The 22,288-nt window shown below is 43.1% G+C and overlaps 1 protein-coding gene across 1 annotated transcript; it reads left to right on the top strand.

Annotated features, from left to right (window-relative positions):
* Positions 1-591: 591 nt before the first annotated feature.
* Positions 592-12,646, top strand: BMP2 (bone morphogenetic protein 2). The gene is made up of 3 exons (XM_082428233.1): positions 592-1,778; positions 2,931-3,280; positions 10,671-12,646. The coding sequence occupies exons 2-3, from the start codon at positions 2,938-2,940 to the stop codon at positions 11,513-11,515; spliced, it is 1,188 nt and encodes a 395-aa protein (XP_082284359.1). The 5' UTR covers positions 592-1,778; positions 2,931-2,937; the 3' UTR covers positions 11,516-12,646.
* The last annotated feature ends 9,642 nt before the right edge of the window (positions 12,647-22,288 follow it).

Raw genomic sequence — 22,288 nt, forward strand, 5'->3', positions numbered from 1 at the left:
ATTACATATATACTTATTGGAGTAATAGTGCACATTTATATAAATACATTTACATATGTAAATAAATATATCTCTCTGTGTTAAAGTTTAAGTAACACCCAATATCCAATCTCTAGTTTTCTTTTAATTCTCCTCCCACCCCGGGGAAACACAGAAGTGTGTACCCCAAGCCTATGCCAAGATGCCTTGTAACTTGGTTGAGTTCTTCTTTTAATCGACTATTATTGAACATCTTCAAACTGAAAGTTGAATAACGGGCCGGGAGGGGCAATAAGGCCCGACCCAGCATTCGTCCGGGATTTCGCTCCCGGAGTCCTAGCCAGGGGCCGCCGCTCCGACGGATCTCCCCTCCGAGGGTAGGGGCTGGAGGCGCGAGCGCCCCCTCTGCGGCCGCGAGTCCCCGCCCTCGGCCCCACCCCGCCGCGGCTGCCCCGGCGCGCCGTCCACACCCCTGCGCGCTGCTCCCGCCCGCTCGGGGATCCCCGGCGAGCCGCGCCACCGAGGGGGAGGTGTTCGGCCTGGGCCGGGAGGGAGACGGCAGGCGGCGTCCCCTTTAAAAGCCGCGAGCGCCGCGCCACGGCGCCGCCGCCGCCGCCGTCGCCGCCGGAGTCCTCGCCCCGCCGCGCCGCGCTGCGCCCGGCTCGCGCTGCGCCCGCCGCTCCGCTTCCCACACCCGGCCGGGGATTGGCAGCCGCCGCCGGACATCGGCTGCCACAGGCTCCGCCGCCCACCCGAACGACCTCGGGGCGAGCGCTTCGCGGATTACTGCGGGCTCCGAGGCACCCGCGCCCGCAGACCCTGCGCGGGTTGGAGCACCCGGCCGTGCGCGCCGCTGCGCCGTGGCCTCGGCTGCCCGGGCCGCGCCGGAGCCGAAGACCGGCGTGCAGAGCACCGGGGAGCCGGGAGCCGAGCCCGAGCGCCGCGATGCCGATCACCTCCCGCCGGAGCTCGGGGGCCTGGGACATGCCGGCCGAGGTGTGATCGGACCCCAGGCTGGCCACAAAGGGCACAGCGGCTTGGCCCGGGGACGAGGAGAGCGAGGGGAGAGCGCGGCCACCCGCTTCGGCGGCCCGAGACTCGGCTCGACTCGCTGGAGAATGCGCCCGAGGACGCCGGAGCGCCGGAGCCGCGGTGGTTTCAACTGGCTAGCGCTAATGGGGGTGCGCTGGAGGAAGGCAGAGTGATGCGGGGGGGCAACTCGCCCGGCACCGAGATCGCCGCTGTGCCCTTCCCCGGACCCGGCGTCTCCCAGGATGTCTGGCCCGAGCCATGGGCCCCGGCGGAGCTAGCGCCGAGCGCCCGACCCCCGCCCCCAGAGTCCCGGAGCCAGCCCCCCGCGGGGCCACGCGTCCCGCGGGCTCTGGTTCCTAAGGACGACGACAGCACCAGCTTTTACTTTCTCCCTTCCCTTCCCTGCTCCGCACTCCTCCCCCTGCTCGCTGTTGTTGTGTGTCAGCACTTGGCTGGAGACTTCTTGAACTTGCAGGGAGAGTAACTTGCGCTCCCCACTTCGCGCCGGTGCCTCTGCCCCAGCGGACCCAGCCTCGCCGCCTGCGAACCCCGCCGCCCCTCCACTCCACCGCTGGGCCCGACCCGAGACGCCGTTCCCTGCGTTCGGAGAGAGACTGCCCGGCCGGCACCCGGGAGGAGAAGGAGGAGGCGAAGGAAGGGAACCCGGTCCCTGCGCCAGGTCCTTCAGCCAGAGCTTTTTCCATGTGGAGGCTCTTTCAATGGACGTGTCCCCGCGTGCTTCTTAGACGGTCTGCGGTCTCCTAAAGGTAGACACCGTGGCCCGGGGCCGAGGCCGGGGCTGTGGGTGGGCGCGGGGCCCCGGCGGATGAGCCCCTCCCGGGGCCAGGTTGGGCCGGACGTAAACAGAGCAGGTCCACGTGCAGCCGAGCTCCTGCGGGGATGCCCCCATCCTACCGCCGCCGGGCGACCGTCGGCTTTGCACTCCCGGCTCGCACTCTTCCGCCCCTCCTCCCTCCCTTCTTTTCGGCATTTTATTAGGGCTGTTAACACTTAGATGATTTTTTTTTTTTTTTAAGTCAAAGAAATCCCTTGGAGAGGGTGGCCCCTGGATTTCACCCGTTAGCTGCCAACCTATACGCCTTGCCGTGGCGATCCCTTCTGACTTTTTCAAGTTTCTCCGGGAGACCTGCTCTCTGTACTCAGAGCAGCGTCCCATTTGGGAAAATATTAGAAGTTGGGATTCTCCCTGTTTGTTTCCAGGAATGCGAGGGGGCAGTTCTTTCGTGCCACCTTGTGCTGACACGGGAATTAATAGATATTAGCCATCTACGTAATCCTATGAAGATACCTGCGTATTTTGACTGCATTGGGGGGAGGGGGTTCGGGGATGGAGTGGCCTGCCCTGACACCTCTAAGGTTAGAGACGTGGGCCACAGGTTGCAAGTGACTTCGGAAGTTGTGCCCTTGAGTTTACTGGCTCTGGAAGTTATAGACCGTGTGTGTGTATCAGGAAGTTCTATACAGTGCCTCTAAGGAAGTCACATGCACCATTTGCGAGTGTTTATATGCAAGCGAGCGCTGTGTGATTGGGTTAGTTTAGGGGACGGAGGGGTGTGAGACCAAACGGTGGTTTCCCCAGGTTCCCTGCACAGGCTGTCAGCGTGTCACAGAAAGAAAAGGTGACAGTCACTGACGCGGGGTGGGGTGGGGGCAAATCTTGTCAGACGGATTGAGAATGGAATGGGAGGGGGAAATCCATCTGGCTCAGGAACTAAGGGTCTTCCGTTCTCCCAAACGTTTGAGCTTCAGCTCCTCTGAAGTGTCTCCGCGAGTGTTGTCAGCCGGGTGGGCACCCTGGAGGAGGAAGCAAGGGGACCGAGCGGGAGCCGGGACCGCGGGGGCGGAAGGGGGGAGGGCTGGGCGGAGAACTCCGTGACTCACGTCGGCCCTGTCCTCAGGTCGACCATGGTGGCCGGGACCCGCTGTCTTCTAGCGTTGCTGCTTCCCCAGGTCCTCCTGGGCGTTGCGGCCGGCCTCATTCCCGAGCTGGGCCGGAGGAAGTTCGCGGTGTCTGCTGGCCGGTCTTCGTCCCAGCCCTCGGACGACGTCCTGAGTGAGTTCGAGTTGCGGCTGCTTAGCATGTTCGGCCTGAAGCAGAGACCCACCCCCAGCAGGGGTGCCGTGGTGCCCCCCTACATGCTGGACCTGTACCGCCGGCACTCGGGCCAGCCTGGCGCGCCCGCCCCGGACCACCGGCTGGAGAGGGCAGCCAGCCTCGCCAACACCGTGCGCAGCTTCCACCACGAAGGTGAGGCTTGGAGCCGGGGCGCGGGGGCGGAGACGGGGGCGGGGAGTCGTCCAGCCAAGCGCCCCACAGTGGGCAGACAGCAGGCGTCCCTGGAAGGGCAGCTTGGCCGGGGCGCTGCAGACGTTTCCATGTTTGCCTCTGTAAGAACCTTTACGAACCTGGCATTCACTCACTGCCTGTGTGGCGGGAGAGCCAGGGATTCCCCTTTGGTAAATCTGCACCCTTTTCCTGGCTTGCAGCCAGAAGAGCGACTCCTCCTCCAGGAACTGGAGAGAAATCAAGTGATGGGGAAGATGAGGGCAAAAGACTTGCCCCTAGTCAGCTAAACGTGCAAGAATTCCATAGGAGAAGAATGAGAAGGAGGGGGGCAGATTGGGATCTCTTTAGGTCTGTTTGGAAGCCTTTGCTCTATAAATCTGCTTCTCTTGCTTAAGCCAGGGTTTCAAGCATGACAGAGCCAAGGGCAGAATTTTCAGAGATAGTATTGAAAAATCAAAGCCCAGGGCTCCAATGTCTTTCTAATTTACAGTAGATCTGGACCTGGTTTGGAATATTTCAAATCCCTATCTAATCCTCGTGGGAGATCAATTCCACAATCAATCTTATTGTTTCCACAATGACTTTCTTGTCTTGTGCTTAAATCTGAGATGAACTCCGGAGTAGAGACAAGGCTAGCCTTCAGATAAAAGCTTTTGCAGCAACTGCCTGTTTTCCTTCATGTGCATTGAAATGTGGGTTTTTTTTTTCTTTAATGATACTGGATGTGGTTTTTCTAAGGTAGGATATTTATGCTTGTTTCATCAGAAAGGCATTTAGTGGATTTGAAATGTCTTAGAGCAGCTAGTGAGATCTGTTGTACCCAAGTTCTTAGGGCAATTGGTCAAAAATATTTTCCACTTCAATTCTTTTTCTACGCTTTTAAATGTTCCTTTGGCTTAACACTTTCTAAACGAGCCCAAGTTCGTTCAAGTTCTAGAGAATGGTCCAAAGTTGTATATCACAGAGCAGCCACTTGTAGGATATCAGGGAACTGGGATATTGTTCCAGTTTTCTTGCCTTGCCTTGCTGAGGTGGTCAATTTCAAGTGGAAATCTACCCTTTGATATAAACAAATCAGTAGTGTCACAGCCAGGCATTTTCTGCCAGTGTGAAAGAGAACTTATACTTGTGAGAACAGCAGTCGATAGTGGGAAGGGGTCCTAAAGGCCGGTCACATAACAAAAGGGACTTCATCAAGGCAGCTATACATAATGAAGGGGACATGAATTGAAAAATCAATTCATTTTTCAGCACATTTCTAAGTGAGGTGCTCTCTGCTAGCAGAAATCATATTTGAAAGGAAATAAGATCCCATTTTACTCCTTCAGGATTCATCCACTGAAAGCAGAAGTTGTCTGTTGTCATGCAGAAATGTTCTTGTTCCTGTACATTCTGTCATCACCACCTTGGGGAGATTATAGATCCAGCTCATCATTCCCAGCTGCTGCTGATTAGAATTGTTTTTCTGGATAGAAAAGTAATAAGAATTGCTATTTCAGCCACCTCTCCTGGAGATATAGCATGGAAACCATTCTGAACTTTATTTTTAAGTCCAAGAAGGCACTGCGTATGTCTCTTAGAACTTTAAAGGAAGATAGATCATTTAAGGCATTTGACACCTAAAAACGTTCAGTTGCATGAGGGTTCCATCAGTGAAGTCTGCATATTTCTCCTTCCTCTGGAAGTGGCTCGACCAAAACTAAACAGGCTAGAACTTATTGGAGTGTATGATTTTAACTTAAATAGCATGCTTGAGTTTATAAGTCAGAATTTATGTCTTTAAACGTGTAAATGTTATGCACCAAATAGTGCAGAAGTTACCAACTTGCTTAAAATCAACTTGCAATAACTTCAGATCTTTATGCAGTTAGATAATAAAAAAAAGCTATGTAATGTTTGCCCCAAGTTTCAACAAACCCATTTCTTTTCTTCTTAAGACTAGCATATAATCATTAAGCTACAAATTACCCTTTTTTGAAGACCATTGCATTTTTACGTAAACCAGAATTTGGTTTTTGTAAACATTCTTGTTTATAAAACATCCATGCATGACACTAAAAAACCTTTTAATAAACCATGTGATTAAGGCTGCAGGTTTAAGAGCAGAATTTGGTTCCTAGAGCCTTTGTGGACGTTTATTTGGTAAAGGACCAAAGGACCTGATTACGAGAATTACCTGTTGGTTTTATTTGCGGGTGGGATCTGGGTAATTTGGCGTAATACAAGACAAGAAGTATCATGATGGCATTCTTTCAACCGATGTGTGAAGATAATGGGTCCACATCATAGGTGATCTGACACAGAAATTATCAGATGTCATTTCTCCTATTAAGCTTTGTCTAGTCCTTTCTCCAGTGGCTTTTATTCGGGAGAGCCCAAGCGCTGGAAAAATTTTCTTTTTTCAGAGTTGTTAAAAAGTGCTTCGGAACGGCCACTGAGGATAGAAAAATCACTTCTTCAACTGGAAACAGTGTTTTGTGTTTTGCTTGTAGTTAAAAACACATTGAAATTGGTTGACTTTATTGGCCTTGCAAAAAATCTTCATTCTTTCCTGTCAGATTGGAATATGGAAGGACCACGTGCTCGCTCTCCAGACTCTGAAGGACACAGTTCTCTTTTTGCCCAAAATAACTGAATTATTTGCCTCTATGACTGAAGCTTTGAAATAGAGATTAACCCTGTTCCCACAAATGTAATTTTCTTGAAAATATCCATTTAAAAAGAAAGTTCAAGAAACAACCACTGCTCTGTGATGGAGCACTGGTATCACAAATTCCCAGTGCAACCAAAGGATTTGGACACATACACCCTCCCAAACCAGTGCTCACTTGGGGTGCTTCCCCAGTGTCCCCAGGTATTTCATTGTGATTGTGAAAGGCCCCCTTTAGGTAGAACAGGCGTTCTATTTGGAAATGCTCATAGAGATTGAGGCTTTGGTGCCCAGAGATAGTTCTTGCACTTATGTTTTCCATTCTGCCTCTTTTTTACTGGTTCCTCTCTGTTCCCCCTTGATCCCTCCTCATGGAGCTATTTTGTCTTTTTTTAAGATTTGCCCCTTTGTGTATTTCACCAAATAAGCAACAATAAGAGGGCCCTGGATCATTCCAAAGGTGATGGAGCTAAGAGAGTGGGTAGAGGCCAAATCAGGGTTGGTGACCACGACCATGCTCTTTCTTTTAGCTGCCATCTCCTTTGTTGTCTTTGTTTTTTTAACTGATTCATTTTAACCTTTTGTATTTTATCGGTTTTTTTTCTCCTTGATACATCAATTCTCTAACCATTATTTTATATTTTGGAAAATTTTATTTATTATTCTCCACTACTTTCATTTTATTTCAGGGCAGTGATTTCCAACCTTACTGATTTGCTAGAACTTTCCCAGGTTTTTATTGTTGTTTTCTTAATGGACATTTTTTTGTCTAAAGAGTGTTGCAGAATTCTCAAAATGTAATGACAACTCACTTTTTGCTAAAACTCAGCAAAACTTGTCCTCGTCATACTGTAGGACAAACAGGCAGTCACAAAATATCAGTGGTTCCACACAAGATCTGTATGTCCCAGTGGCCCCTGCCACTTTACTTTTCTGCTTTACTTTTCTGTTCTGTCTGCTTCTTCCACCATTTCTATCCCTTTAACTGGGACAGAACTTGCCCTATGGTTATCATTGTGTTAAATATAAATCTGCCTCTAATGGTTTTGACTTTTGCTTGTGTTTTTGACTCCTCCCCTATGTTAGATGGTGCCGTCTAGTGGCCAGAAACTTGGGAGCTGCAGTAGACTCAAGTTCATAGCTATGTTCTTAGTTTACTAGCTCTGTGACCTTAGGAAAGTCACATAACCTCTCTGAGCTCCAACTATTTCATTTACAAGATGGAGCTAGTAACAGTTCCTCTCTAACTGATTTGTCATAAGGTAATTCATATAAAGTTCTTAGTGCCAGACCTGGCACAAACAACCATTCAGCACACTTGCTGTCATTATCGTGATGACTTGTTTCTTTATGTCCTATTCTCTGCTGGTCTAGGGAAGAGGAGGCCAAAGTGGACCTAGGCTAGCTGAGGGAATTCAATCTCATCTTTTCGAATGTAGATGAATAATTGACAGCGTAGATGATTAAGTTAGAACTTCACTTTTTGGAGGAGAGGTCAAATGTCATTGTTGCCTTATTTTTCTTTACTTTCCCACATTTTTGCAGCCATAGCTCCATCTATTTGGATAAGAACTTAGAGGTTCAAGAACCCATGTCTAAGATAGGCTGGAATCCTCAGATCCCTTGGCAAGTGCAGCTTATTCAATAAGGGTTATTTATTTACAGAGAATTAATAATTGTATATACCTCTAGAAAAGCATACATTACCTACTTAGGTAAATGCTCCATATTTTCAGAATCCCTAGGCTTGATGTGGTGATTTGCAGATTCTTTACTTCATTTCAAAAGGTTCAGATTTTTTTCTACCTTCTAGAAAAAATTCATGTTCCCTTGAAGATCAAAGGAGAGGGTAGTAGGTGCCCTAACCTTGGTCAGTTGTTTTCCTGGGTTTGGGGGTTCCTGTGACCTTCTGACTTATCTCTGTGACCAGAGTCTGCAGTCAGGGGTCTTGTCATGGAGGCCTTTGTATTAAGGAGGGATAGTGGTCCTTCAGGGATTAGGCTGACTGAGATGAAACTGCGAAGTTGGAGAGGGATCTTCACATTACTTGTTAATGTTTAATAGTGTAATTTTTTCCTTTGCTAAGTGATTATCCTTTTGGCCACTTACCTCCAATGAGATTTTGAAGCACATGAAACTGCTTTTTTATAGGTTAAATCCAGTTGAATGATGGCAGTTTTATATAATTCAGTCTCATATTAGTCTTTTGGAGGGTTATTGTTCTATTTAATGCCCCTTTTATAACCATCCTCTTTACTTGTCTCTCGTGCTTACCTGGGAGATTGTTCCTTCATCCTCCTCCTGGGTGTGTGTGTGTGTGTGTGTGTGTGTGTGTGTGTGTGTGTGTGTGTATGATTTCTCTGGGCACCTTTGTTAATACAGCTGTTCCCCAAAGGCCCTGGATAATGTGCCGTTCCTTCCTCTCCTTAAAAGAAGAGAGAGCGCTTTTAGGTGTGCTGGGATCAGCGAAGTCAGTTGCCCGGGTCCAGGCCTTGGCTTTGTGTCATTGTGTCTGAAGGATGTGCTGATTTCTAGGTCACTCTTCTTTTCTCTGGTAGCTGGTGGCTTCTCTGCTGAAAGAATGCCTTCAGGGGAAACATCAGAGGGCTCCTGAATTGCAGGGAGGAAAGGAAAGAAGGGGCTAAACACAACCCTTGATACTTGTCGGAGCCACAGAGGAGAGTTCTGGTTGATTGGTGGGAGGGTTATTTTAAAAATAGTGCCTGGCCCGAAGTACCATTAGCCAGCAGTGGGGTTTAGAGCGGCTCTCCAAAGGTATCCGTACGGGTGCGGGTTAGCAGGCTTGAGGGGACCGTGGGGAACTCCCTTCTTGGCCTGATGGTCTCCCTGTCCAAGGAGAGGAGCTTTAGATCTTTCTGTTCTGAGTCTGGCTGCTCACCCCTGGCCTCAAGTCTTACTCCTTGGCCAACGCTAATGGTTCGTCTATTCATTTCTATATTATTTAACAAAAAGGCACTTTAAAATATGTTCCTGGCAATTTATACTTGCATGTGAAAAACATTCTTTAAAACCTTTAGCCTCGAAGGGCAGTTCACCAGCTTCCAGCATTACCTCACCTGGGAGCTGCTAGAAATGCTACATCTCAGGCCCTACCCCAGACTCACCCACTGAATCAGAATCTGCATTTGAAGAGTTAAGGTGTCCTATAGGTGTTTTGCACACAGGTTGAAGTTTGAGAAACGTCTCATTAAAGCATTCCTCCATAATTTGGTATAAACCACCCCTGTTGACCTTAGCTTGCAGTGATGACTGTTGCTTTGATGATGAAGGTTTACACAGGTAGAACCTTTGAGTGAGCGATCTGAAGTGATTATCCTTTGCTAAGGTGTCTAAATTTTGTGAACAATGAATAGCTGTTTGGTTCAGGAGAAATACAACCAGAAAATTAATGAAAACATGGTTTCCTCTTATGGTGATGACATGGCCAAATAGATTTTGTTAGCACTCAGGTTGGATCCTGAATGAAGCAGGTAAAATTTGTTGACAGTGAAATAACAGGATGTGGTAAAGCTAGAAGAAAGTAAACCCAAATATCCCAAATTCTAGTGCTGTTTACTGTCAATTTAATAATAATGTGTACCTTTGATGATTTGCAGACTATACATTCAAGGTGCTATGTTATATTTTATTGTTTGCTCGAAAAGCAGTACTCCTTAAAATTGAAATTCTGGAATTTTAAATAAGGAAAAACTTTTATGAATAGCCCACTTAAATGGCTATTTTAAAATAATGATAATAGATATAAAATGATTATTCTGTGATTAGATTATCCCTTACATCATGAATGTCATAATGGCATTTCTGTAGATTTTTATAAAGTGGGGGGAGGGTTATCTGTATCCTGTAGCCTATTATTGGGTAGGTGTATATTTTTAATATGGTTTATTTTTTTTTTTGAGATAAAGGAATTATAAACAGAAGAGAATTATTTTTTTCCCAAAAGCATCTGAAATGAGATTTTGATTTTTGAGGTCATAAAGAGGTGAGAGAACAGACAAAGTTGGGAAGTTATTTCTCTTGAAATCATCCAGCCTTAATTACTACAGTGTCCTAGTACCACCCTTACGTTTCCAAAGAAGTAGATCCCTGTAAATGCCTTTGTCTCTGGACTTTTGAGTAAAATAGTAGGGTGTACTTTGCAAAATGTCATCGTTGATGTTGAGTTTCAGAGTCTTTAATTAGGAAACTGAAATCTGTATATCGAGATTTGTAAGTCATCTAAATTGCAGAGTAATGTTTTAGAATACTGCTTAAGGGATTGACATTAAAGCCTTTTTCTTTTTAAGAAATGCAATAATTTCCTCAAATCCTTACTCATTAGACCTCTACTAACTATAGTGCTGACTTTTTTTTGCCCTAAAGTCTGTGAATTCCAAAGAAATGCTTCACCATTTCCCCCATTATTATAGCCACCTGGAAGCAGTATTCACGTATTAGATTAAACACGTAACAGTGAATTGTGAAATTTTGTTTCATGGTGTGCATATTGACATAAATGTATAGAAAAGGGAGGATCATTTCTTTATCTAAAGGGGAAATTTTAACTTTCTGGCTGCAGATTTTTACATATGTTAAATCAAACCCTGAAGTGATGTATATAAATCCTTATATACAATCAAATTGTCTTACTTGCCTTACTGAATGATTTTTCTTTTTTTCCACTTTTTTATATTAAATTAGAATCTTTGGAAGAATTGCCAGAAATGAGTGGAAAAACAACCCGTAGATTCTTCTTTAATTTAACTTCTATCCCCACTGAGGAGTTTATCACCTCAGCAGAACTTCAGGTCTTTCGGGAACAGATGCAGGAAACTTTGGAAAACAATAGCAGTTTCCATCACCGAATTAATATTTATGAAATTATAAAACCTGCCACAGCCAACTCCGAGTTCCCCGTGACCAGACTTCTGGACACCAGGTTGGTGACTCAGAATGCCAGCAGGTGGGAGAGCTTTGATGTCACCCCTGCCGTGATGAGGTGGACAGCGCAGGGGCTCGCCAACCACGGGTTTGTGGTGGAGGTGGCCCACCCAGAGGACAGCCACGGGGTCTCCAAGAGGCACGTGCGGATTAGCAGGTCTTTGCACCAAGATGAGCACAGCTGGTCACAGAGAAGGCCCTTGCTGGTCACTTTTGGCCACGATGGGAAAGGACACCCTCTCCACAAAAGAGAAAAGCGTCAGGCGAAACACAAACAGCGGAAACGCCTCAAGTCCAGTTGTAAGAGACACCCTTTGTACGTGGACTTCAGTGACGTGGGGTGGAATGACTGGATCGTCGCCCCCCCGGGGTATCATGCCTTTTACTGCCACGGGGAGTGCCCTTTCCCCCTGGCCGATCACCTGAACTCCACGAACCATGCCATCGTCCAGACGCTGGTCAACTCAGTTAACTCTAAGATTCCCAAGGCGTGCTGTGTCCCAACGGAACTCAGTGCCATCTCCATGTTGTACCTTGACGAGAATGAAAAGGTGGTATTAAAGAACTATCAGGACATGGTTGTCGAGGGTTGTGGGTGTCGTTAGCACAGCAAAATAAAATAAAATAAATATATATATATATTTTAGAAAAAAGCAAAAAAAAAAAAAATCAAGTTGACACTTTAATATTTCCCAATGAAGACTTTATTTATGGAATGGAATGGAGAAAAAAAAACACAGCTATTTTGAAAATATATTTATATCTACGAAAAGAAGTTGGGAAAACAAATATTTTAATCAGAGAATTATTCCTTAAAGATTTTAAAATGTATTTAGTTGTACATTTTATATGGGTTCAACCCCAGCACATGAAGTATAATGGTCAGATTTATTTTGTATTTATTTACTATTATAACCACTTTTTAGGAAAAATAGCTAATTTGTATTTATATGTAATCAAAAGAAGTATTGGGTTTGTACATAATTTTCCAAAAATTGTAGTTGTTTTCAGTCGTGTGTATTTAAGATGAAAAGTCTACATGGAAGGTTACTCTGGCAAAGTGCTTAGCACATTTGCTTTTTTTTTGCAGTGCTACTGTTAAGGTCACAAGTTCATGTCCAGAAAAAAAAAAAAAAAAGTGGATAATCCACTCTGCTGACTTTCAAGATTATTATATTATTCAATTCTCAGGAATGTTGCAGAGTGGTTGTCCAGTCCATGAGAACTTACGTCCTTATTAGGTGGAATATTTGGATGAGAACCAGACATTGCTGATCTAATATAGAAACCCCCCACCCCTTAGTTTGCAGAAAGAATAAAGCAGGACCAATAGAAATAATTAAGAAAACGATGAACCTGCAGGAAAGTGAATGATGGTTTGTTGTTCTTCTTTCCTAAACTAGTGATCCCTTCAAAGGGGCTGGTCTGGCCAAAGTATTAAATAAAACATAAGATTTCTTCATTATTGATATTGTGGTCATGTATATTTAAAATTGATATCTAGTGGCCCTCATGAAGAGTTGAAAATTGATTTGTATTTTACTTTTACCTCACCTGAGAGCTCTTTACGCTCAAAGGACTCAATTTTCTAACTTTGCCCCTCCACAGCAAAATTGTTTTCTGCCTACCCCTGTTCTCCGTTCCATCAGCTTGCTTTTCTTTCCAAGGTTATGTGTTTGAACACATTTCTCCAAATGTTAAACCTATTTCAGATAATAAATATCAAAGCTCTGGCATTTCATTCTATAAAGGCCAACCTGTAAGAGAAAATGGTGCATTTGTACAGCGTTCACAAAGATTACCTTGTGTTTGCATTTTTGCTTCTGAGGCTACTCATTTTGGAGGGAGGTAGGGAGAAGGCAAGGAATGGTTGGAAATTTGCAGGCAAGTCATTGGCTAATTCCTAGGAATTAATCAATGATTTAGTATTTCACATGAACCTCTTTGGGGCAGGAAAATTTAAGAGAAAACCAAAGCAACAAAAATCAAGCAAAACCTGGGGAACCCAAGATAAAGTTTCAGAGATGATATCCCATGCAATAGAGGCAATGGTGCCAAAAAATTAGAAAGGGAAAGTGTCTGAGATCAAGCTTCTACAAGGACATCTGCCAGTTGGACTGAAGCCCAAGCAGAATGAAGTCAAATTAGGCCGCTCAGAATGAACACATACCAGTGGCAGGGCTTCTGTGCTCTGGGTTGAAATCAGACCCAAGGAAGGGTTTGGTAGGTATGCTTGTATGGCCAGGGGACCCACAACCCCACAATTTTACTGGAAGTATTTTAAGGTCAATTTCTAGGACTTTGTGTCACCTCTGATCGTGCTGTGATTGGTGAGGCCTAGTTCTAATTTCCTTTCCTAGCCCTGCCTTGATTTGGCCGAAAAAAAGTGTGTTAGTAAAGGAACAGACTGTTATCATCAGATTCTTCCCAGGAATTAACTTGCAATGACCCTGTTACATTTTGGGTTATATTTTGGGTGTGATAGGTTTAACCCTAGTTTTGAGATTACATAGATCATATTTTTCTAAAAAATTAGTACAAGTTATCTTTTATTCCTTCCACTGTTAAAATCTTTTAGTCTCTTTTTATCCCTATTCTATTGCTCTTATGTATCATTGGTGTTAGACACCCCTGTGGAGGGCGGGATCGTCTTTGTCCCTTGGCATTCTTCACCCTCTCTTGCCATGGATGTGAGGGGCAGGCTGCACAGTCGTAACATCTTAAAAAATAATAATCCATGTTTTCTCATCTCCAAATACTCCAGATAAGAGTGTAAAAGTACAGCACAAGAATTTCCATACGTTTGGCAGTTCCGTCCCTTTTTATTTCTCTGCTTCATTGGGTCTGGTTTTCTTGGTTAAAATGGTTCTCAAATGTTCTTTTCTCAAATGGTTCTCAAATGGTTCTTGCATAATATATATGTGTAAATATATAGACATATATATGTGTAATATATATATAAATATATACACAAATATATGTGTAAATCTACATACAAATATATGTGTAAATACATATAAATATATGTGTAAATATATATAGACATATGTAATATGTATAAATATACATATGAAGATATATGTGATTAGTATTACATATATATAGATGATGGCATTTTCAGTTTAGTTTCAGAGATTTTTTAATAGTTGAGGACTCTGACCCTCTTGGCAGCTCCTTTGAGAAACATAATATTCTTACATATATTCTACATTCCTACAGACATTTTGTCTCACATTCCTCATTCTGAGAAAAAAAGTGTCATAACTAACCCCATGACACTGAATGTCTTCAGTTTTCAGTCACTATTCTATAGGAAACTTTGAATCTTTTTAGAGTTGGCTTTTCAAAAAATGTAGTAAGTTTCTGAATTTGGGGAGATCACCTTTCAAAATTGATTAAGTTGTGTCATCTCGTTTTGTGCTTGTCTGGGCTGTGTGCACCTCCCTGGCACGGTTTTAACCTGTATGGCAGGTCCAGATTGCTCTGTTCATTTTTTGCCTTCAAAATTGGGGAAGAAGAAGATGATTCGTTTACATATTTCTCTGTGCTTCCATTTTTTCATAATTTCTACTCCATTTGCTGCTTTAAATTGTACCTCAAGAGGACAAGAGTGGAGAGATGATCTATCAGTCTGGTCTAGGTAGCAGGCTACATCATTACTGGATAATCTAAGTGTTCCATATTTTTTTCCTCGGTTTTTTATTGGAGGTGGAAAAATCATTTGTGCAATTCACAGCACTTTTTAAAATAGTGTATTTCTATTCTAGAGTCATATTAATGTTAAGATATTGATTCACGGAGTGTTAGATGCCACAGCCGCCCAATCTGTTATAAGGCAAAAAGAACCCAGCCTGCAGTAAAGAACAATTTAAGTGTAGAAATAAGTGTGACATGGATGGGCAATCACAAAGAAGTAGGACTGCCCTGGCACTATTCTATTCCGTTTCTGCTTTATTTTTTGCAGGGGGCAGGTAGGGTGAGATGGGATTAATGCAGGTCTGCTTCGCTCAGGTAAATTGCTTTTCCTCTTGCCTCCACCCCACTGACATAAATTACAGCCTTATGGTATTCTCCAGGGCAGAGTTTTCTCACTGTTTCCCTGCCCTGCAAACTTCAAAGTGAACTTCTACCTAACTTGGGGGACCAATGCTCTAAATAAAACTTTTTAGATTTTATTGTGCATGCGAATCACCAATACTAGCTCCAGGAGAATGCAGCCTTGATGTGTATACAGACCCCTTGGGATCACGTTATAATATAGGTTCTGTTGCCATGAGTCTGGGGTGGGGCCTGAGATTCTGCATTTCCAACACATTCCCAGGTGTAGCTGCCTTTACCCACCGGCTTAAGGTCTTACACATTGAGTAGCAAGGCTCTAAGAATTCTCAATCACAACAGCAGAAAGCGGGACTAAGTTTAGGCCCCTTGCTAAGAAGTAGCACTAAAAGGAAAAACAAAACAAAACAACAAAACCTGTGTACAGGATGGCATTTGGATAGATTTTATCTGAAATGATGCCCTACATATTTTTTTCAAAGGCATTCTTTTCCCCCACAAGATGACTGGCAATTTTGTGTTCTAGCCACCCTCAGACATGAAAACACTTGGTTGCTTATCTTGTAAAATCTGCTCAGCTTGCTTGCTTGGGCATGTATGTAGTCAGTTTAGTCAAATACGTGTCAGTACATCTATGTGGATGGGGGAGCAGGTGCAAGCCCTTAACGTACTTTTAAAAAGTTTTAACACTTAAGTCAGTCCACTGAGTTGATCCCGTGTGATCTTAGTGCCAAGCGTCTGAGTTAAAAGTTTTCCCTTTGAAGGCAGCAAATAGATGTCATACATTTGAAGCATTTGTTTATACTAAAAATGATGCTTTATTTTTTTTTCAAGTTCTAAGACAGTTCACTCTACAGCACCATTGAGCCTAGAGGGTGATATAAAGCTTCCCAAGCTAGTATTTGACATTTGATTTAATGGATATTGGAATTTGTGATGCCACGGTTGGCTTCGAAGAAGGTGCTGAAGTGAATGGGCTCTGACTAGAAAAAGTTAAAGGAATTGATTTCCATCTGCAAAGGGGGTCAGCAAAGAAAGAATTTTGTCTTGGCCCCTCTTTTGTAGCAAAATGTCTTAGGACGGTCATCTGTTTAGTAGCCTCATTTTACTTTCTAAGGGAGCACTTTGAAGGTTTCTTACAAGCAACTCAGATTTGAATATTTGTTGAAGAAATGCTGAAATGAATGAATCCTAATCTCAAATACACTCTTTATATACATATATAATGTATACATATATCGATATAGATATACACACACACACAGATATATATATATACCTATGTTTTCTCTTGCAGATATGTGTACCCCAGGGGAAAAAAATCTTGGTTTGTTCCTGTCTGGGGTCCAAATGCTGAGTGTAGGGTGCCTAATTTTGTATCCATTGGATCTATCATTTCGTTTAGGTCTCCACACTTTGGACTGAGTCCCTCTGAGGTGCGTAAGCAGTGTGCCAGATATTGACTTGAACGCCACTTCCAGCCCGTGTTTGCCCTGCCTTCTGGGCCACACTCCGAGCAGTGCCAGGACTGCATTCTCGCTGCAGTGCGTGCCGGTGAGCAGCTCTCTCTGCAAGCCGCCCATTGCTGAAAGCTCCCCTCGTGAGGGGCAGGCTCTCATCTGGTCTGCATTTACACTGGAACTGCTTGGCCACAACACGATGAGAGAATAATTATTGAACTATTTTACTGTACAACTATTTCCAAATTGTTGATTCTTTATTGATTTCAGGAGGCAAGCTAATTGCCCCATGGCAACTTGATGTGAACATTTAATGAAGATCAGGAAACAGAGTTTATGAAAAGCTTTGTATAGTCACTGCAAAGTTTCAAGAACTGTTTTATACTTCCTGACAGTGCTGGGCCGAGCTTAATGGTTTGTTTTTATTACTTAAGAGTGTAAACCTTGCTTTAGCCCGGTGTGTGGAAACTATACCCTCATCCCACATTACGCATTTTCGAGTTGCTTTTTCCTCACTCCCAACTTCCTTTCCTGCCATCTACAATCAGGACTTTTTCTGTCTTAATTGTCTGAAAGCAAGTTTCTATCTTTGCACCCTGAGAACCTTAATACACACACACTCCTAAATAAGTGTCTGCATTGTTTCACTTTGTTTTGGGTGGAGTTTCTTTTCGGCACTTGGTTGCTAGACAACCAACCAGACAAAAGTTAAAGATTGAAAAGGCATTTTTAAAGATGTCGAATCTCGGCTGTTTTATCTTTGTCTTTATATGGAAGGCTTAGTTCTCTTACCAGGTTACCCTGGTCTTTTGTTGCCGAGATGGCTGGTAGAAGATTTGTTGAAGTTGAGCTCTTAAAGCATTAGCTGTTTGAGAACTTTCTTAAGTGTTGTTCCCATTTGCTGGAACATGCTTCCCACCTGGATGGACAAAAAAAGAGCCAGCTTAGTTTCCAAGGGTGTGTTTTAAATCACTAATAAAGTGAGTTCCAGCCCCCAGCTGCTTCAATTGTTGCAAGGCAAAGAGGTAGAGAAAAGATTGCTTTTTGAGGCAACATTCAGAAACACAAGACGTCAGTTTATGGAGAATCCTATCTCCATGAAGCTGCATTTGGTTTTTGGTAGATAACATTGGAAATGTTTTCAAAAATTCTTAAAAGTCTAATTCTAAATCAAAGTCACTTAAATCATCATCATTTCAGTAAGATGTTTCAGGTGCACATTATAAATACCCAATCTTTAAACATCTGCCAAGTTGGACGTGTGTTCACAAGTTCATCTTGCATGTGTACACAATTTGTAGCTGACGTGCTTGTGCTTTGCTCACTTCAGGTCTACCCTTTTCCCTCCTCCATCCTCTGAGATGCTGTCTCTCTGCCTCTCCTCTTCACAGGGTTCCCTGTGCTGTAATTCAGTCAAATCCATGGAAAACTTTACTAGCTTTACTGAATCATTTACAGGCAGGATTTCCTGGCATGGGAATCAAACAGGGATCCCCGAAGTTTGTTCGTCGTAGACTGTCTTGGAAATTAGGACCTTCTGAAGCCCGTCTGGCCTGTACATACCGATTTGATAAAATGTTCTCCTCTAAAGAAATCTTACTACTGACTTACTTAAACATTGCTCAGTCACTTGGCTTCACCAGTAAACCTACTGTCCTCACTAGCACATTTGTCTTGTCAATATTAGGAGGCACGACAATAATGATGCTTCAACGTCAAGGCCCTGAAATGAATCAGACTGCAAACCTCATGACAATCAAAGGGTGAGCTAAGCAAAAAGAAGAAAATAGGCCCAGGAGAAAATTCCAATATTTTCTAATCTCAAAGGATTTGCTCTGTGTTTAACTACCTGAAGATCACTTGGCTGAATAAAAGAAAATGGGGAGAACTGGAGAAGTTAAGCGTTGTTTGTGGTGAAAAGAAATACATATGTGAGTGAGATCAATGCAGCTTTTATGAGCAGAGGGGTGATTTTTAAATACCACCATCGCACAATAACTCCTTCCTTGGTGATGCTACAGAGTATTTTACCTGTGTAGAGAAGGCACAGAGGTGACTTTTGATACCTCCCTTTTTATTGAACTGTGGAGAAACTGAAAAAGAGTTTCAGTTTTGTTACCTGAAAAAGAGCTGAAGACTAAGAATTCTAGAATCCTCTTACCAACAATAGCAACCCAAAGGAAAATATATTTCTGCCTTGTTGGGGAATAACATCTAAGTGAACTCTAGATCCTCTTTCTCTTTTGTGAGCACCTTTTATACCTGAATATCACTTTCACTGACTGGGTCAGGTTGAGGCCAGGATGGTCCTTTGTACCTTGGTGTACTCATGAGTTCGCTAAGATACTGTTAAGGATGTGGCATGAAGGAGCAGAGAGGGAGTTGCCAGATACTCCCAAAATACAGGTGCATTCTCATAACATGGGGGGTACAGTGTCTCAAGGATCCCCCCTTCCTAGAACCACATATTATGTACCATTTCTAGGAAGTTCAGGGAGATGGTGGTGTTTCAGCCCCAGTGGTGTAAAAATAGGAGCCTCCCTCCATAGCAGCTGTTGCCAAAACACAACTCTCTCAAAGCTCCTGCCAAGTGGATCTGTGGGGGTTTGACTTCTGGGTCCCGAAGGACATCACAGGCTGTCCAGTGATGAGGTAAGTCAAGCGGTGGTCCTTGTTTAGCAGGAGTGGAAATTGATATATTTATTTTGTCCCCATCACTTACCTAATCTTCAAAAAACCAATTAGAATTTTCCTATACTTCTATTTTACATTCAGCTCTCCCTCTGTCTCTCTTTCTCTCTCTCTCTCTCTTTCTCCCTTCCTCTGGGTACCAGGACAGTCTGGGAGATGAGGAAATGCATTTGGGAAAGAGGAGCTAGAAAAGCTAACCTGATCTGATACAAAAGGAGAAGGAATTGGTCCTATGTTGTCACCAATCTGGGAGTTTGCTGAACCGAAGTGTAACTCTGCTGAAGGTCTCTTCTGAGACGCCAGCTTGGACAGGGAACACAATCCTATCGTGATTTCCTTTTTTTCCAGGGTTGTAGGACTGAGTTTGGGGAAAGGAGTAACGCCACAGCCTTTCCTCGTGGAAAATGCTCATGGTGGGGGAGGAATTGCTCTGCTCCTCTCCATAACCCAGCCTATGGGATGCTAGGGGGAAGGGCCGCCAGTCAGGCAGGTGGGGGTGGGGTGAGGTGGGAGGGAGCTGGCAGCCAATTGCCCGTCAGCAGAGTATAAGCACAGACCAAAGTGCTTCTGCTTTGCAGGGAGAAGCCATGATTCATTTGATTTTAATTTTGACATTAGCATTTTTCTCATGACTCACTGATAATTTCATGTGAAATTTCAAAGGCTGAAACAGTTATTTACTTTTTAGGAACTTAAAACATTCACCAGGTGGAATACACTTTGCCCCCTCTGAAACGGAAGATGGACTAATGCTTCAATTAAAAAAACAAAGGCAAGGGGGCATTTTGCAGACCCTTCTCCTCCTGGGTCCCGCTGGCTCCTCTTCCCCAGCACATCTTCTCTCTAACATTGACCAACTGTCAGGCAGCTTGTCTCATCTTCATGTTTCTTTTATCTTGAATTCTTTTCACCACTATATGGAATGTTACTGTAGGTATTTTTTAAAAGATGTTTCTTTATCAAGTTGAAGAAACCCTTCTCTATTCCTGTGTTTTGAGAGTTTTTAACATGCAGAAGAGATGCATTTTATGCTTCAATTGCTGAGATCACATGATTTTTCTCCTTTCCTCTGTTAATGTGGTAGATTACACTGATTGATTTTCAAAATTTCAACCAGCCTCGCCTCGTTGGAATAATCCCTACTTGGTAATGGTATAATACTTTTTATACATTGCTGAATTCTGTCTGCTAATATATTATTAAGGATGTGTACATCCATATTCATGAGAAATATTGGTCTGCCTTTTTCTCTTTTTGGTACTATTTTTTTGTCTGGTTTTGTTATAAGGTAATACTGGCTTCATAGAATGAATTAGGAAGTGTTCTCTCTTCTTGAATTTTCTGGAAGAGATTGTATAAAATCGGCATTAATTCTCCTTTGACCATTTGGTAAAATTCTTCAGTGAAACCATCTGGGTTGAAGATTTCTTTTTTGGAGAAGTTTTAAATTATGAATTCAATTTCAATTTTTAAAATAATTATAGGGCTACTCAAATTATCTATTGCATATTGAGTGATTTATGTTAGTTTGTACTTCTCAAGGAATTGGTCCATTTAAATTGTCAACTTTATGTGTAGAGTTGCTTGTAATATTCCTTTATTATCCTTTTGAAGTCTGCAGGGTTTGCCATGATATCTTCTGTTTCATTCCAGATATTTTTAATTGTGTCTTCTCTCTTTTATTTTCTGTCAGACTTACTTTGTAGAGTTTATTGATCTTTTCAAAGAACCAAATTTTTTGTTCATTGATTCTCTATTTTTTTCCTGTTTTCAATTTTTACTAATTTCTGTTCTTTGTTATTTCCTTCCTTCTTCCTATTTGGGTTTATTTTTGCTCTTTGTTGTCTATGCTCTTGAGGTGAGAGCTTAGTTTATTGATTTGAGACTTTTCTTCGTTCTTCATGTAAGCATCTGGTGCTACAAATTTCCCTCTCAACATTTCTTTATCTGTGTCTCACAAATTTTGATATGTTTTATTTTAATTTTCATTCTACTGTTTTCAATGAGACTTCCTCGTTGACCTGTGGATTATTTAGAAGTATGTTTTTTAGTTTCCAAGTGTTTGAATATTTTCACTTTGCCTTTCTGCTATTGATTTCTAGTTTGATTGCATTATGGTCATAGAACATACTGTATTTGATTTCAAATATTTTAAATTTGTTAGCATTTGTTCTATTGCCAAAATTTGGTCTATCTTGGTATATGCTATGTGAGTACTTGAAAATGTGAATTCTGCTGTCATTGTGTGGAGTGTTCTGTGAATGTCTTTAGATCTTAAACCTTGTTGGTTGATGGTGGTGTTGAATTCTTCTCTGTCTTTGACTTTCTGTCTAGTTATTCTATCAAGTGTTGAGAGACGGGAGTTGAGATATTCAACTATAGTTGTGGATTTGTTGATTTTTCCTTTCAGGTCTATCAATTTTTGCTTCACATGTATATCATAGGCATAAAATATACTGCATCATATATCTTTTTCCATTCCTAACTAAGGTGAAGAAATCTTACCTCCCTGAATGTCACTTTACTCATCCCCATTTGTAATACAGATGTTTCAAATATTTCCTCTACAGTCATTGACAATCACATTAGACAATGTTACAATTGCTACTTTAAATATTGAACATTATTCAGAAAAATCAAGGAGAAGGAAAGTCTTGTGCTTAACCCATATATTTCCTCTTTCTGTGGACTTTCTTCCTTACTGATGTTCAAGAGTCCTTTTATCATTTCCCTTCTGTTTACAGTGCTGGCTGGGGAGGGGTCTGGATGAACCCTCACCCTGGAGCTGCTGCTGCCCATGGGGAAGGAGGAGGGGAGCTCCCTGTTGGCCTTGGCAATGGCTGCAAGTCCACCACAGAGCAGGGCAGCCAGGCCAGCACTAGTCCCACACCGCGTGAGCAGCCAGGACTCTTCTTTAGCTATTCTTTCAAAGTAGATCTGCTGGCAATAAATTCTTAGTTTTTCTTCATCTAAGAATGTCTAAAGTTTCCCCTTCATTCTTAAAGGATATTTTCACTGGGTATAAGATTCAGAGTTGGCAGTTCTTTTTCCTTCAGCACTTAAAAAAATCTTCTGCCCCTTCCTTCTGGCTTCCATAGCTTCTGGTGAGAAATATACTGCCATTTGAATTGTTTTTCTCCTCTAAGGGATACCTCATTTCTCTCCAGCTAC

Source organism: Balaenoptera physalus (genome assembly GCF_965194825.1).
Source record: "Balaenoptera physalus genome assembly, chromosome: 16".
NCBI lineage: Eukaryota > Metazoa > Chordata > Mammalia > Artiodactyla > Balaenopteridae > Balaenoptera > Balaenoptera physalus.